At 47.1% G+C, this 17,120-nt stretch overlaps 2 protein-coding genes across 2 annotated transcripts in view; both read left to right on the top strand.

The window, feature by feature from the left end:
• SFT2D1 (SFT2 domain containing 1) overlaps positions 1 to 5,470 on the top strand; it is a 39,260-nt gene extending 33,790 nt beyond the window's left edge. The window contains exons 6-8 of the mRNA XM_077120822.1: positions 919 to 977; positions 2,464 to 2,493; positions 4,944 to 5,470. Coding sequence (XP_076976937.1) covers positions 919 to 977; positions 2,464 to 2,493; positions 4,944 to 4,983 — 129 coding nt within the window. The 3' untranslated portion in view covers positions 4,984 to 5,470. The remainder of the gene's footprint in view (positions 1 to 918; positions 978 to 2,463; positions 2,494 to 4,943) is intronic.
• A 9,475-nt stretch (positions 5,471 to 14,945) lies between these two features.
• Positions 14,946 to 15,794, top strand: PRR18 (proline rich 18). Its single transcript, XM_077119518.1, has one exon. It carries the CDS (start codon positions 14,946 to 14,948, stop codon positions 15,792 to 15,794), a length of 849 nt encoding a protein of 282 aa, XP_076975633.1.
• Positions 15,795 to 17,120: the final 1,326 nt, after the last annotated feature.

The raw sequence follows: 17,120 nt of genomic DNA, 5'->3' as shown, positions 1-17,120 counted from the left end.
TGGGATAGAGATATAACTAAGTGGGACTTCAAGTCTTGATTCTAGAAAAGTTAACATTGACTTCCAAGACCTAACTTAAAGAGTTTTAATATTTCCAGCCTGTGCACAATTACTTCAGTAAATATTTATCAGTATTTAAATTAATAAAACCAGAGAATTTTAGAAAGTACATGTACTTCATGGATAATTAATTTTTAGATAACTGAATCTTAAACTTTTTTTCCCCCTAACCCCCCACCCCCCGTTCCATTTATTCACTTAGAATAGAAACTTGGGGGAAATTAAATTTTAGATTAAATGAGAATTCTTTGGAAATCCATGTATTTTCCAGTCTTTTTATTGAAGCTCTCACAAATATGTAGCAACACATCAGTGAATCAGTCATTCAGTTTCTGTTTATCGTCCATCAGTCCATCCAGCTATCCAGCATCATCAGTTTAGTAAATAACAAACTTGGTTTCATTTTCAATTTAAAGTCTGATTGAAATCTGAGACAGTGTTTAGAAACTTGACTGTTCATTTAAAGAATGACAGATAAGCTAAGAGATCAAGTTTTAAACGATTGTTTTCACTGTGAAACTCTGAGGGAGTTATTATTTCTTCAGTAAGATTCAGTTAACATCTCAAAGGATATTAAACTATACCAGGCATAAGAATGTGCCCTGAAATTTTAACTGAGGCTTATGTTTTAGTTTCCTAGGCTGCTCAAGCAAATACTGTGCAATGGGTGGGTTTGAACAACGTGAATTTATTAGCTCATGGTTTTAAAGCTAGGAAAAGTCCACATGGTATTAAAATTTAATAAGGAAAATAAATGGAGCTGTCATCTACATTTTTTGAAGGGGAAAACTTGAATTTGATTATGAAGAATATCTTTTTTTAAATTCTGAACTCACGATTCCTCTGTTTTGTTGTTAGTGGCACAAGAAGGGATTGGCCTTATTATTCTGCATATTGCAGTTCTTGTCCATGACCTGGTAAGTCTTGAAGTCTTTTCTTTTACGAGTTAGAAAGTTACCATGCCCTAGCATGCGGTCAGCCGTACCAGGCTCAGGACAGCAGTGGCATTGCATCTGATGGTGGGCAGTGCAGGCCTGGAGCCAGGCCCCCTAGCAGGAGGTCCCAAAGTGGTGGGCTGCCTTGTGGCTCCCTGTAGAGGGAGCCTGGAGTGGCGGGCTGTAAGCACCCAGGACAGGGTTCAGGAGTAGATGGGAGGCGAGGAAGTAAGGATACTAGGTGTAAAGTGCCCTTTGTGGAAAGAAGAGAGCGGGGAGATGGTCTTAGGTGGGGGCGGATAGGCTTCAAGGCTATTTCTGATTACAGTGTAGGAATTCAGTGTCTAAAAGAAAGTCCTGTGGTGCTGTCCTTGCATATGCTTTCATGGTACATATTCCATGATGATGCACTCAGTTCTCCAGTAGGTGAAAGACAAGTGGTAGGAAATATGATCCATTTGAGTCCATATCACAGGGTGAACTCAGGGGAGTGCCCACTTGTCCTGCATTTTTCACTTGACTGCTGAGGAATTCTACTCGGTCATTGGAATCACCACAATCACGTACTTGCTTCTGCTCTGGTAGCCTTCCCCTCTACCTGTAGTTTCCTTTCCCTCTTTTCCAAATGTGCACATCATCCCCATTCTTCCTGATCAGACTCCCCTCTTTCAAGAAGCCTGCTTTGTATCTCATCTGCAGCCAGTCCCGCTGCATGGAGGGCTCAGTGAGTGTGCGTCGGCCTGAATGGAATATGCCATTTCAGCCTTTTTGCCTGCTTCCACTAGTCACTGTTTCTCCTTTTCCTTTAGAGCTGTACTGTCTCTTCCTTCCAGTAGTCAGTAAACCCCTTCCTGGTTTTAGCTGTTTTAAATCTTTCCTATATGGTGTTATCTGATCTGGTATCTTCTTTGGGCCCTTCCACTGACAGATGTAATATCAGTGAATGTTATATGTAGGTTCTGCATACTAAAGATTAACCATATGATGCTACTTTACTCTTTTTCATCGAAGTGAGAAGCAATTTAACTTGAGTCTCTTGGTTATTTTTCTAATATTTTGCCTCCTAATGCATAATCTTCAGTTAATAATTGATTTATGTGAATGCAATTTATTCTCGTTACTTTACAGTTTCTCTTTTAAAAATAGCTTAAATGAATATCCTTTTTAATATAACAAACTCAGACTTTAGCATACATTAGAATCACCTGGAGAGTTTTTTTTAAAAAAATGCAGATCCCTTGTTAAAATACAGCGTTTCTGATTCAGACGGTCTCGGGTGGACCTGATAATCTGCATTTCTAACAAGTTCCCATGTAGCTTGCCGTTGCTACTGCTCTGGGGCCCCATTTTGAGAACCATGGTATAATATTACGCTGTTTTCTTTATTGTGGGGTCAGACTGTAGTCATTCGGCATGAAGAAAAATACTGCTTAGATTGTTTCAATATACTTGAATTTTTTTCTTGCAGGTATAGTTTATCATACATTCCATATGCAAGGTGAGCTTGTTTGAATTTCATTTTGTTGTTTGTTCCTTTAATTATTTTTGCACACATACTCAAATTCTAATAATTTTTAAGGGGTCTAGCTTTTTAAAATAACTTTGCCTTTCTTACCAAAAGAAAATAAAATGAGATAATAGAAGTTTGCCATAAGCTGTATTTAAATGTAAACATTTTGAACTCATTTAACTGAGAAGTTGTGGATTACTCCCTGGTTTACCATCAGAATATTTGCATTAGAATGATTTTGGCAAGATATCCTTGTTCCTTCTATAACTGAAAATACTGGGAAAATAGGATGCAGAAATTCTACTTGAAAATTAAAAGAGGAAGTTAGTGGGAGAATGAGGTCTGGTATATGTTTTTGTTCTTTGCTAGCAGAAACATTTTTATTCTGTATATTAAAGAGATAGCCATTTCCATATATATTTATTTTTCCCCCCGGAGAAGTATACTAGTTTTGTTGTGAAGGAAAAAACAAAACTAAGTGCAATCTTCTCTCTTTTTTTTTTTTTTTTAACATGGGCAGGCACCGGGAATTGAACCCGGGTCCTCTGGCATGGCAGGCAAGCATTCTTGCCTGCTGAGCCACCGTGACCTGCCCACTAAGTGCGATCTTAAATCTGACATTCAGAAAAATATTCTGGGGAAGCATGGCTTTGCTTTGTTATGAAATTTTAAAACAGCATTGTACATTTAAAAACAAACAGTAGATTTTAAATTACCTAATGTGAACAATGAAGGAAATTGATATGATACAAATTCTATTTTTATTCCATTTTGAATGGATGATTCTTTTTTTTTTATATTCCAAACACTTTTTAGAAGTAAACGTAATATTTCAGAAATGTGACATTCCTGAAAACATGGGTGTAAGTCAAGTGTGAAAGTTAATGATAGATTTGTACATTATAAGGAGCTGTCTGTTCCTAGAAAGTTAAAAACCATTTCCAAAACCCCCTATTACAGCCCCCGATTTAGATGGGGCTTAGATTTTCAGCATTTCATACATATTTTATCAGTGTGGTCTATTTCTTTCATAATTGAACGCCAGCAGTTAGCTTAAGCCCGGTGATGCCCAGCTGAGGTGAAAGGTTCTTGACTTTCCCAAGCGTCTTGATGTCCATCTTTGTTGTCAGTACAATTCATCTGTGAGACACATTACACTAGAATCAGCAATTTTTTCTATTTCTTTTTATGAAATGATAGCAACAAAATGCAAAAAAGTGATTTTCCAATAATTTTTGAAACAGAAAAGCCCTTTCTTCAAACAATATTATACCCAGAAGCTAAGTATGTAACCCTGAATACAACAATAAAAGGAAAACTATTCTGTCCTTGATTCTTTCACACAGTAAGCACTCCCCACCCCATACACACTCAGCTGAACTCAGTTGAGCACGCCACAAAAAAAACACTGCTGTATGAAAAGATATCAGGAAAAAAAAAGATGTCAGAGGGCCCAAAATTAAACTGTGTTTATAGCACCAGTATCACACATTAGCTAGAAATGTTCATCAAGGTTCATAAGATGTCAATTGCGTGAAAGTTTACTTTTTTTTTTATTAATTAAAAAAATAGAAATTAACACAACATTTAGAAATCATTCCATTCTATATATGTGGATGATTCTTTTTGATACAAAACTTATAAGGAGAAGAAAACTGGGTCAGCATCAGGTGTGGTGTGTCTCAGGAGCACTCCAGGACACTTGACTCTGTGAGGCCGAGTCTCTGCAGCCTCTGAGGACCTGACTGCCTCCAAGCGTCAGCCTAAGATTTCTTGACATTTTCAACAGTGATGGAAGATCACTTAGAAGTGATGTCTCTTTCTTAAAATTAGAGACTCTGCAGAGATGGCCAGGCTTCTGGAAAGTGACCAAGCTCTTCCCCCAAATATCACGATCCTACACTTGGAGGCAACATATAGATAGGATTTGCTCACAAGTCTCAGATCAGTTGGTATTTCTAACAGTGTTGATAAAAAATAATTTAAAATGAATAGAAGTATTTAAAAATAGTTCAAACAAACCATTTTGGAAGAGAAATGTAATAGTAAATGAGGTTTATCACATTAACTTTTTTGGCATTCTTAGGATTCAAATATAAGCATTTTGCTTTAGCAGTCTGTTCATTAGTTATTAATTAGTTCTTTTTGTTACTTTTTCCTATATTTAAATTTGTTCCTTCTAATTAAAGTCAACTATGTGCTGTTAAAGATTTCCTAAAACAAATACCATTTCAAAAATTAACACAGTACTTCCAAGTCTCAGTGCTTGATTTCAAGCGATATTCAACAAAATTTTACTCAAAAAATGTTTGAGATAGCCCACAGAGTTTATTGTTTAAGAAAAAAATATTATAGTATATTTGCTCTTGCCAATTTTCTGCAAATTTGCTTCTAAGGAAGATTATTTTATTCTTCTTTTTCCCTCCTTCTTTCACCAGGGATGCTGTAATTAAATGCTGTTCTTCTCTCCTAAGCTGAAAATCAGAAACTTTTGGAAAAGAACAGTTGAAAGTTGCTGTTCTGTTTTTGGTGAAGTATGGTTTTCCTGATAAAAGAATCACTCCAAAAACAAATGCTGTGACAGTTTAAGACCATTTTGTATGCTGGTAAAAAAAGAGTATGTTTAATTAAACTGTTAAATGCTTGTAAATTTAAGTTCATTATATGTCATTAATATGCTCTTCCAAAGACCAGGAGGTTTTAATCATTACCAATTGTAAATTATCTGTATTAATCTTTTAAAACAGCTTTTGAGGTATGAATATTTAAGCATAAATCTGTGCTGCAAGATATATTCAGCCTTTTTGGCTCTTTTTAAAACATCCTTTTTTTCTTTTTTACTTTAAATGTGACAGCTCTTACTTTAAGCTAAAAATTGCTTATTATGTGTAATAAAAAATAATATATAAATCTTTACCATTTTGAAATAAACCCACACTTGGAAAACTAACATCTTCTGGATCAATTTATGTTTTAAGTGGGTGGTGCATTAATTCAGTTCAATAAAATTCATTGAATTCTAGTGCAGTCTCTAGAAAAATGGCTGAGACCCAGCACTGTCCTTCATAGTTCTAAAGAATGCAAATTTGTAAAAGCACACGCTTAAACGCTTTTAGGACAGTGTAAGGGTGTGCCAGCCATTCAGGGCGCAGTTCCGAGAACAGAACACACAGCAGGAAGTCCAGTAGAAGAATGTAATGTAGGAGACGAGGAACAAAAGTTAGGAAGACTGACAAGCCAAATGCGGTGGGTGAGGCTCCCTAGGCCTGGGGGGATGAGGGGAGAAGGTGGTGCTGGCCAGGCAAGAGCCTGGGTGCCAGGTAGGAGCTGGGCCTGCTGAGGGCATCCAGCTCAGTGGGGGCAAGGTGGAAAGAGAGTGCAGCCATACCTATGTGTCCTTCCAGGCTCCTCGCCAGAGCCCCACTAGCCAGTGGAGCCCCAGAACCATGGTTTCCTACGCAAAGGGGGTGGGGGTGACCCTAAGAGCAAATAGGCCTGTGGCAGCAGCAAACGGTAGGGCAGAAGAGAAGAGACTTGGGGTCCATAAAGATTGCACTAGCGGGTGCTGGTGGCCTGGTGAGCAGACTGGGGAGGGCGGCGGCCAGGGCTGGGGAGCCTCAGTGGTTTGGGGGGTAGGTGATGCTGATGCACAGAAACGGGGACGAATGGAGGGCACTGAAGCTGGAGAGGTGGGCCAGGCTCAGTTTATAAACGGTCATAGAAGTCTGAGAAGGGCTGATCCATGCCCTCTCCCACTTACCCAGGAAAAGGCGGCTTCCGGTCAGGGCACGTGCACCTGCTGCGTCTTGGTGGTGGGTGGAAATGGCCTTGCCCACAGGGTGTCACCCTGGGGGTGGGAGTGCCAGGCGGTGGTGGGAGGGCAGGGAAGGGGTGTACCAGCAGCTGGGGCCGAGGCTATAGGCCGGGGCAGCTGCAGGTGAGGAGGAGGGAAGTTGTGGAGGGAGACGCAGGCTGTGGGCCGCATGGCCCCCCAGGGGCTCCCGAGGGGAGGGCCCCAAAACACAACTGAGGAGTTTGGGTTTTACCCCACAGCAGGGCGCCTGGGCACAGCGATCCTAACTGTAGACAGGTAATGGATGACATAGTAGTAACGAAAAGAGAAGACCTGATTTCTCAGAAAGAAGGTGAAAGGAGTAGGCACCCCTCAGGGGCCTCGCTCTTCCGTGTAAACCTCTCAGTCTTGTCAAGTTCAGGTTGATTTGTCCTCATTTTACACGCAAGGAAGCCGAAGCTTAGAAACACTGAGCCTCTTGCTTAGGTCACAGAGTCAGAATCTGAGTATAGTTGGTCTGGCCCCAAAGCGTGGGCTCTTTCTGGTCCCAAAGCCTGGGCTCTTTCTGTTAAGCTGTGCCACCTCATTTGAGCCATTTTCTTCTGCTTTCGTATTTGTCGGCACGCCACAGAATCATGCCGGGAGGGGAGCAGTTACTGTGTACCTGCCGAGAAAATGTCTACTCCGTTTCATTTTTTTCCAGATAGACTTGTGGTTTTTTTATTGAAGCGATATTAGCTGCTTACCTTTGTCCTGCATTGGCTGTGGAGTAAGGCGCCATGTAGGAGTCAGTATGAGAGAAGCAAGTGGTGGGCAGATGGGAAAAAACATAATCACTGGGACCCTTCCTCCCTAAGAAAAGAACTGGGAGCTATCCGGGTGGGCTGGAAGCCTGTCGGTGTAGGAGGGAAGGCACAGGGGTGAAGAGGTCTGCAAAAGCCCCTGAGCAAACCTCCCTTGGGGCGTGGCCTGTTTTAGTGGAAAGTCGCACAGTCTCTTGTTTGCCAACTGAGAGATCTCCAGGTGAGACTTATTTCCTGCAGAGTTCTTCAGAACGAAGGGGACTCCTTGGGAGAGGCCCCAGGAGTGGATGTGAATTCGCTTCTGAGCCTGGGGCATCTACATCCTTAGCACAGGGCTGGTCACGGTGGCTCAGTGGCAGAGCTCTCACCTGCCATGCCGGAGGCCCAGGTTCAATTCCTGTAGCCTGCTCATGCCAAAAAAAATTTAAATCCTTAGTGCAATAAACTGCAATCTGTCCTTGACCTCCTTTCCTTCTGCCTTAGCATGTCTCCTGGCGAGCGGCACACAGAGATCAGGCTTGTATTTCCACCTGCTGGGGACCATGCGCACGTCCACTGCTTCCCAGCAGTGTCCGGCGGCCCCACCTGAGACCATGTGACACAAGAGACCAAGAAGGCTCCTTGAAAAGAATTTAGGCCGAGGGGTCACACCTGGGGTCCAGGGATAGGCCTTAGGGGTTTCGTGACCTGCCTCCCCCGTGCGCTGGAGGCGGAAGTTAGTGTGTCTATGTGTTTTGTGGAGCTCATTGCTTTTGCCAGCTCCTCAAAGAGATCCCCCAAATATTCCCAACCACTGACGTCCATCTCCGTGGTGGGAGGCCAGAGGTGGGCTCACGGGAAGGAGCACCCAGGTTGCGCTCGGCACCAGTGCTCAGGCACCACTGGGACTGGGGAGCGGTTGGGTGGCGGTTGGGGTGCAGGCCTGCTCCACCAGGCCAGCGGTGGCCACCACCCCTTGGAGCCTCGATTTCCTTATCTCGAGAAAAAGTTTTAATATGAGGCTGCACTAGTGCCCACTTGATAGGATTAGTGGGAGGGACAGATGAGCAAGCGGGTCCTGGCATGGGGTTCTCAGAAATCCAGGCTCTTTAAAGCCTCTGGGAATCAACTGCGGGGCGGGTGGGGGGGGCTGCAGATTAAATATTGAAAATGCTGCTTTTACATGCAGCTTTGCGAGACTTGGAACACGAGCCACAAGCATGAGAGGGAGACGCCACTCCTGCTCCTCTTCAGCAGAAGCATGTCCAACCCCCAGGGCCTGCAGGTACCAGGTTAGCAGCACAGGCAGGTGGGCCCAGCCGCATCTTGGCAGGTACCAGCAAGAAATGGACTGCCATCTTCATTAGTGCTTGAGGGCTCAGATGACAGTGGCAATAACAAAGCTTCGTGGCAGAGTCTCAGATCCTGGAAGCACCAGGACTGAGCTGGAGAAAGCAAGGAGGAGAAAAATTGTGGGTCCTACATATAATAGGGACCTCAAATAACTGACGGGGCCCCAGGTTTCCAAATAGCTGGCGTGGAGGGAGGGTGAGGAGGTTGGGGGAAGGTGTCTTGGGGAGGGACCAGAGTACCAGCACCAGAGGGTGGGGGCAAAGTAAAAAAGACTTATGTTTGCAAACTTCTTTACTCTTATCCCCAGAGATAGAGAACAGAGACTTCCCTCTATGACTCTTATTTCTCCCTCTATTATTCTGTTTTTAATAATAAACTACCTCCTGAAGATTAAACTAGCCATGAGAATGTTTACTATGTCATTTAAAATTATGCTGTGTTTACAGAGTTCACTTTATAGCTATTGTTACATTTTCAATGGCTAGATTTAACATACTAAAAAACATACAGAGGTTAAGTACTATCTTTTGCTTTCAAGTGAATTATGTAAGGAATAGCTAGTTGCTTTGGTTGGGGAGGGGATGGTGGAGAGGGAGCGGTGAGGGAGCCATTTAGAATACCAGACTGTTGTTGAAAAGTATGTGATGTTTGTATTTAATTTACAAAGGAATGCACTGAAATGACAAGAGAATGGCACAGTCCACATGAAATAATACTGGGAAGAAGTTAATTTGACCCTGCGGCTCCAGGGACAACTGGGTCTTGTCTATTTTGGGAACATTGTCATTACCACATCTTTGGACACGTCTGGGCCATTGGGCAGTATGTTACAACTTTTGCCACCTAGCTATATGTCTCAGGTTAGTGTCCTGTAAGCATCCATTGGGCCACTGTTTCTTAGTAAATGTTCATTAGCCTGCAAACTCCATCAACATTAGAAGAAGACTTAGAGTTGCTGCTTTACCTTCTGTGCTGGTTTGAAATGATTTCTGTACCCTAGAAAAGCCATGTTTTTAATCCTAATCAATCTTGTGGGAGCAACAGTTTCTTCTAACCCCTATTCAACACTATAGGCTGGAAACTTGATCAGGTTATCTCCATGGAGATGTGAGTCAATCAATTGTGGGTACTAAACTTGATTAGATGGAGATGTATCTCCAGTCATTCTACGCGGGTCTTGATTACTTTACCGGAATCCTTTAAAAGAGGAAGCAATTTGGAGAAAGCTTCAGAACGACGGGAGAACAACAGGGCAGAGTCACAACGAAGCAGAGAGCCCACGCTGCCAGAGACCTTTGGAGATGAAGAAGGAAAACACCTCTTGGGGAGCTTCATGAAACAAGAAGCCTGGAGCAAAAGCTGGCAGACTTCGTCATGTTCACCATGTGCCTTCCCAGTTGAGAGAGAAACCCTGACTGACCTTCTGGAAACAAGGTATCTTTTCCTGGATGACTTAGTTTGGACATTTCTATAGCCTTGCTTTAATTTGAACATTTTCATAGTCCTAAAACTGTATGCTAGCTACTTATTAAATTCCCCTTTTTAAAAGCCATTCTGTTTCTGGTAAGTTGCATTCCAGCAGCTAGCAAACTAGAATGGAGGAACACTGTGAGGACATCAGCTGTCTCCAGCACATCTTAAAGCACTTAGCTGTAAAAGAAAAATATACACTATAAACAGAAAGCATTATCTTTTTTTTTTGGTGCATGGTCCAGGAATCGAAACCCAGGTCTTTCCCCCATAGAAGGCGAGCATTCTACCACTGAACCACCTGTGCACCCAAAAAGTAGTATCATTTTTGATAGTAGACCTTGTGATTCTATTTTCTGTGATCTCATGTTTTTACTTACTTTACTTTTTTTCCAGACTATTATAAGAAAGAATTTAATTGTACATTTTTCTTTCAAAGTAGAGAATGTGTTTAATAGCTAAGATTATGGCTAGCCACATGTGATTTTACAGTTCCCTGTGAACCATGCCAGACAATGTAGCAGTTCTCAAAGTGTAGTCCAGAGACCCCTGGGAGCCCTGGAGACCCTTTCAGGGGCTCTGACAGGTCAGAACCACTTTCATAATAATAAGACATTGTTTTCCCTCTGCATGCTCGTTCTATCCTGGATGCAAAATGGACTGCTACTGAGGCTTCATAACACACGATCCTGCCACAGATCGAAGGGCGGAGTGGGATGTGAGAACCCAGCAGCTTCTCTTAAGCCAACCACTGTTCTCACTATTTTTTTTATAAAATACTATTTTTCATTTAAAATGTAGCCAAATGGGTTTATTGTTAACATGTGATGGGTCTATTGTTATTTTGAAATTTATTGACAAATAGCAGTCTAAATTTCTAAGAAGGTTAAACATTAATACATGGAATCCACAAAAAGAATCTTTTGTAGGTCTTGAGTAACTTTTAATTTAAAAAAGAATGCATTGCAATGTTTTTCCTTTTTGAAGTTCTTCTGAATGTGGATTTGTATATTCTATAGTCTTAGTAAAAATGAATGAGAGAAGTTAATATTTTTAAATAATGGCTAATTGCCAGGTATTCTGAGGCAATTACAGACTCTCACTCCATTCAGTGCTAACTCCATGGCATGACAGATTGGACGACAAATGTGTTTATTGTTGGGGCATACACTTGTTTTGGATAATATGTGTTTGGGTAATAAATCAAATACTTGATTCAGGCAATTAAGCGTTTTCTGATCCATGACTCTGCAGAGCAGGATAATTATACTACAGCCTTGATAATTTTCAGTTCAAGCAATTAAAACCTCTGATACAGTTTTGTTGATTGAGATTTTTTTGTGCACATTTATTCCTGTAGGGAATGTTTTATTAAAGGGTTGTTGTAATGAAGATTTTATTCATACACTCTGTCTGACAGAGCCGTAGCAGGAAAAAAGTCACCATTAATTCCCAAATGGTAGACAATTACTGTGTTAATTGCTTATTTGGAACTTGAAAAGCAAATTTAATTTGAAAATAAAACAACATTGAAGTAAAAAATATGGATAGTTCTAAACATATATATTTGCTTTTGCTTATTTGACTTTTCAAATCACCCAGTATATTTTAGATAGTGAACTTCGTAGCCTCAAGATGGAATGTTACTGCATATTTTAGAGATCAACTAATCTTGTGAACCTGAAACTATGCTTCTGAAACTGAGAGGCTGAGGACAGTAATTTAGTATTCAAGTGTTCTTCCAGGCATGTCGTATATAAAATCCCATGAAATTTATAAATTGCATTTGTCTGTGTATTTTTTGGCTCTGCTCACCTTGCAGTCTCATCTCCTGCAGTTGGATCTGCCTGTGTCCTATGTGACTCCTTCCTGGAGTGTCACTGACTGCATGAGCCAGTCGCCCGCAGCCCGGGCAGATCCCCTTCTCCCCACATCCCCCTCCAGGCCCGTGCGGGTCTTTCCAACTTCTCACCTGCAGGGGCCGGAGGTTTCAAGTAGAGGAGGTGGCGAGACAGGGACATGGAAGGCTGAGTTTGAAGACGATCCCCTCATGGATCACTCGTCCGCTCTCCAGGAGCAGCGACCACCGTGAGTGTGGGAAATCCACGTGAGGTGTGGGAAATCCCCGTGGGAAATCCGCATGAGGTGTGGGAAATCCCCATGGGAAATCCGCATGAGGTGTGGGAAATCCCCGTGGGAAATCTGCGTGAGGTGTGGGAAATCCCCGTGGGAAATCCGCGCAAGGTGTGGGAAATCCGCGTGAGGTGTGGGAAATCCGCGTGGGAAATCCACGTGAGGTGTGGGAAATCCATGTGAGGTGTAGGAAATCTGCGTGAGGTGTGGGAAATCCCCGTGGGAAATCCGCGTGAGGTGTGGGAAATCCACGTGAGGTGTGGGAAATCCACGTGAGGTGTGGGAAATCCGCGTGGGAAATCCGCGTGAGGTGTGGGAAACCCGCGTGAGTGTGGGAAATCCGCGTGACGCCCTCACGAGCAGGGCCCGGAGGGAAGAGGAGCTGCCTGCCGGAGGGAAGAGGAGCTGCCTGCCAGAGGGCAGCGGGCTCGCCGCTTGTACGGCTTTACCTCTCAAAGGTCCTTACCGCCCCCCAAGCCTCCAAGCTTCTGGGCTGGAACAGACGTCCTGGGGGACTTGGAGAATCCCACTTATTTCTAGTCAGACATGTGATAACGCAGTCATGTCTTAAATGCCCGGTCTTTGTCAGTGTTTGTGTCACCTAGCCCAGTCGCCCTAACCGCCAGATGACTTTCCCCTTCTCTTCGGTGTGACGGTTAAGACTTGGGCTCCGCTTCCACGTCACAGCTGTGTGATGTGGGGGCTCCTAAACCCTGGGAGCCCGGGTCCTCGTAGAAGCACGTGGCAGCCGAGGGTGGGAGAGTGCCCCAGGCATGCGGCAGCCCAATCAACGTAAATCAGCTACTGTCATTCTGAGCCTGTTTTTTCCAACACCCATATCCCTCAACCCCAAAACCATCATGAGAAAGGCCACGGGAAAGACAGAATCCCACGAGCCCACGAGAGAAGGAAAAGCATCGTGGCCCAGGATCGCTGACACCTTTCCGGCTTCTGAAATGCGGGCCTGTCTCACATCAGCTCGGGGCTGAGCTTTCTGTTCTCTGTAGCCTGCAACCTCCTGCCAACATGGAACCGGTCTCGGACACCTTCCCAGCCTGGTCCTTCCCTACTGCCCCCTGCTCTCCTCTGTCAGTGTTTGCTTCAGCTCAGCCGGCCATCATTCTCTTAGCACAACACTTTCAACCACACCGTTTCCACACCCACCTAGAAATTGTTAGACCTGGAATAAAATCCATCTGTGCATTCAGTGTCCGCTGCAGAGAGTTTAGGACCCCCGTGGGGTCCTGGCTGGGAGGTGCAGGGAGGCCAGAGTGTTCTGTGGGGGGCTTGATGGCTGGGAGATTGTTTGGAAGATGTAGTTGTGTATTTTATTATTAAGATGTGTATTTTATTAGGATGTTTATCTACATAGGGTGCGTTTAGAAGTGCAATGAGATTTATGGGGCCTAAAAACCTACACCCCCCTCCTCCGCCCAGCTCGGAGAGATGTTTTCCAGCCATCTGTCGGGTTTTCTTCTTGCTGGGAGCCCAGGGCCAGCAGGCACCTCAACGGCCATCCCTGGGAAAGGGAAGGGGAGATTCTCAGGTCACTTGTAGCCTCGCACAGGGAGGGGAGCAGGCCTGGGTGGTGCGAAACTGTCCCTATAGGCACGGCCAGTCACAGGGGCCATCTCAGCTCTCCCACATTTGACTGGATGTGCTTTCAGGTTTTAGCTGGTTCGGTTCTCAGGTTAGCCCAGAAAGGCATACTCTATGGAAAGATGGCTTTGGAGACCTAAACAGCGGACTATCTTGAGGAAATACAGCGTCTCCTCCTTCGCAACTTTCACTCCTTGATGCACTGCTTTGTAACTATAGCATCATTTATTCAACAGACAATATTCGAGACGTGCTCTCCTGTACCTGCAGCCAGATTGTAAATTGGCAGTGGTGATTTGTCTCGTTCATTTTGAATCACTGCTATGGCAGGAGCTGCACCCGTTTTCTCACATTCACTCACTAGCAGGGCTTATTGCCTAATAGCACCCATAGCTTCATTAGGTGCTATGAGACCGAAATCCAAGTACTTTGCTCACATAATCACTATCAGAACTTAATGTCTGATACTACCTATACGGTCATCATATAACTGAAACCAAGATATTTTGCCTATTCACATAAATTAGGATTTTAATTTTAAAATGATTGCCTTTTGGGAGTTGCATTATTCTACCACAGAAAAGTAATGCCAAAATTAGTCCCTGAAATGTTTTTCCTGACCTCTAAATTGCAGCCAGTTTTCTCCTAGAATCCCGGAACGTGATGCAAGCGGAGCCAGATTTTTGCTCTCCTTCCCACCGTCTCAAAGGCGCTGCGAGGTTATGCAGGATTTTCTCTCACACTGCAAGCACCGAGCCTGTTACTTAGGAACAGACCCCGATTCTTCTTGGGCGCCTTTCCCAGCCTCTAGATGATTACAATTCGCGTCCGGAGACGGGTCAGCCCGCCGGAGAAGCCTTTGGAGACCTCCCCCTGAAGGCCCTCCCTCCGGACGGGTCCCGGGCCCCTGGCGCTGGGTGCGGAGCCCCAGGCCAGCGCCCCTCCTCCCGGCCGCCCGGCCCAGCCCCGCCTCTTGGGACTCCAGCGCGCGCGGGGCGAGCCTGGCTCGCGGGCGCCCCAGCTTGAATCCGCAGGGGCAGCGCCCCTGGACCAGGGAGACCTGTGCTTCCAGCTCCTGGTGCGGGGGCGCCGGGGAATGAGGAGGCGCTGAGCTCGCCGCGGCCGGACGCAGGTGGGTGCGGAGGGTGGGATGGAGGGAGGGAGGAGCCGCGGCCGGCGGGGCGCAACAGGAGACGCGCGCGCGGGGACAGGGGCGCCCCACGCGGGCGCTAAGGCAACCCTTCTCCCTTCCAGAGGCCCGGACCCGGCGGACCCGGCGGACCCGGCGGACCCGGCGCACCCGCCGCACCATGCCCTTCCCGCCCATCCCGCCGCCGCCGCAGCAGCAGCAGGCCCAGGGCGGGTCCTCCCCGGCCCCGGGCGCGCGCCAGGTACCCGCGAGGCTCGGCGCCCCGAGGAGGGCGGCGGCGCCCGTGTGCGCCCCGCGGGGTTCCTCGCCCCCGTCGGCTGCGGGCGAGAAGAAGAAGAGGCCCCCGGAGCAACCCGAGGCGCCGCTCTCCAGCTCGTGGCCCTCGGCCTCCGAGAAGAGGCAGGTGGCTCGGAGGCCCGCGGGCGCTCTGGCCTCCAGGTCCCCGGGGCCCGGCCCCCTGCGCCCGCCGCTCCCGGCCACGTGCGCGCCCGCAGGGCTGGGCCGCTCCCGCGACGGCCTGACGCCCGGGGCCTCGGTGGGGGCGGGGGCCGGGGACGCGGTGCGCTTCTCCCTGAGCCTGACTCCCGAGGCCGTGCTGGTGATCCAGCGGCGCCACCTGGAGAAGCAGCTGCTGGCGCGGCCCCGCCGGCCCTGCGCGCCGCCCGCCGCCGACCCCAAGCGTCCCTTCGCGGCGGGTCCCCGGGCCAAGGCCCCCGACCCCTCGGCCGCGAGCCTGGGCCGCCGCGCCCCGCCGCCCTCGCCCCTGCCCGGCGGCCTGCAGTCCCCCGGCGGTGGCGCCCGCGGCGGGGACCTCCGGGCCTTGCTGAAGATCTCGCTGCTCAACGAGCGCCACAAGTACGACGACGTGGAGTACGAGGACGAGGCGGCGGGCGTGGACGAGGGCCTGGTGCGCAAGTGCACCGAGTGGCTGCGCGGCGTGGAGACGGCGGCCGCCCCGCGCGACAGCGCCGAGCGGCCGGAGGTGCTGCCCCACCTGGGCCCCCTGTGAGCCCACCCACCGCGCCGGCACCCATCTCTCCTCGCCACCTTCTGCCTGTCTAGCTGCAGAAGCCTGCCCCGGGCACCCTTCTGGCCTCCCCCGAGCGCGCCCTGGTGACTCTGGCTGCAGCAGTGATGCTGCCTCCCAGCGCTCCCTCATCAGGCTGTGCTCACACCTGGGGGAGGCGTGGGGCGGCCATCGGCAAACCTGCAGCTGCGCCCACCTCCCCCGAGGCAGGAATTCTATGGGTCCCCAGCGCCCGGTTGGGAGGGGGACGGAGGGATGGGAGTCGGCTGCTGAACTTGAACCTGGTGCTGCAATCTTTGTTTTTCCTTCATAAGCCAGAAAACGGTGGTGGTATCGGAAGCCTTGGAAAGTCGAGTTAATGTAATCGCTAACTCCGAAATGGAAGGGTTACCCTCGCCAGGAGCTAGTGGATTCCGGTAGCTGGACACCAGTGGGAGGTGCTCGGGCCTGACTTTGCCCCGGCGGGGAGCACTCCTGGAGCACCGCGCCAAGGCGGAGCTGTCGCCTGCCTTTATTGGAAGCGCTTGCGGAAGGTCTCTGTGCTGCAGAGAGAAAGGACAGCCAAGTGGTGAGGGGGTCAGTGTAGAAAGCTGCGGGCCAGAGGAAAAGCCAAAAATTCCGGGCAAATGTCTTTGAGGGAGGAGGTGGGGGAGCCCGAGGGCGAGGGGCCGGTGGTTTCGTCTTTGTTTTTAAAATTGTGATCACTGTGTGAAAAGCTGCTGACTCGGTGGCCTTGTGCAGGTATATGTGGTGATAAGCAGGAACATTTCTATCTGTTATTTGAATAACTAACCGAACGCCTCTGCCCTCTCCTTCCTAAGTCTAGGCGGATTAACAGGTATGGGAGAGTATTTAACTGGAAGGCTGAGATGCAAATAGAATGTGGTCAGATAAGACTTGATAATAGAAGAGGGATTTTTACCTCAATTTTTGACTTACTTTGAAATCTGATAACCTGCTTAATGTTCTTCTTGTTAGACTTTAATGTGTCGAGTCTTAATTACATTTTAAATCGAAGCCTTACGTTTCAAAAAGCCAGTGTAAATGTTCCTTGTGGCGGGCTTGGCTCTCACCTCTGTGCTTGAAGGGCTCGGCGCCAACCCAGCCATGAACCTCTGGGCACCCACAGAATCCCAAACCCTAAAGCTTCTTCTCTCTCCTGACCCCTCCTTGAATGCGGAGCAACAGATGTTTTTCTTTCTATCTAAAATGAACAGACATATTAGTTAACACGAGAGAGGCATGATTAGCAGTGCTTGAAACTGAGACATATGTCTCCCCAAATGCTGTGGCACCTTCCTGCCCCTC

This window comes from Tamandua tetradactyla, chromosome 11, assembly GCF_023851605.1.
Source record: "Tamandua tetradactyla isolate mTamTet1 chromosome 11, mTamTet1.pri, whole genome shotgun sequence".
NCBI classification, from domain to species: domain Eukaryota; kingdom Metazoa; phylum Chordata; class Mammalia; order Pilosa; family Myrmecophagidae; genus Tamandua; species Tamandua tetradactyla.
Note: the sequence above shows the minus strand (reverse complement) of the source record. Positions and strands in the feature narration are given on the sequence as shown.

Excerpts from the sequence above, each read along its gene's own strand:
- PRR18 (XM_077119518.1), top strand. The coding sequence starts at position 14,946 with ATGCCCTTCCCGCCCATCCCGCCGCCGCCGCAGCAGCAGCAGGCCCAG.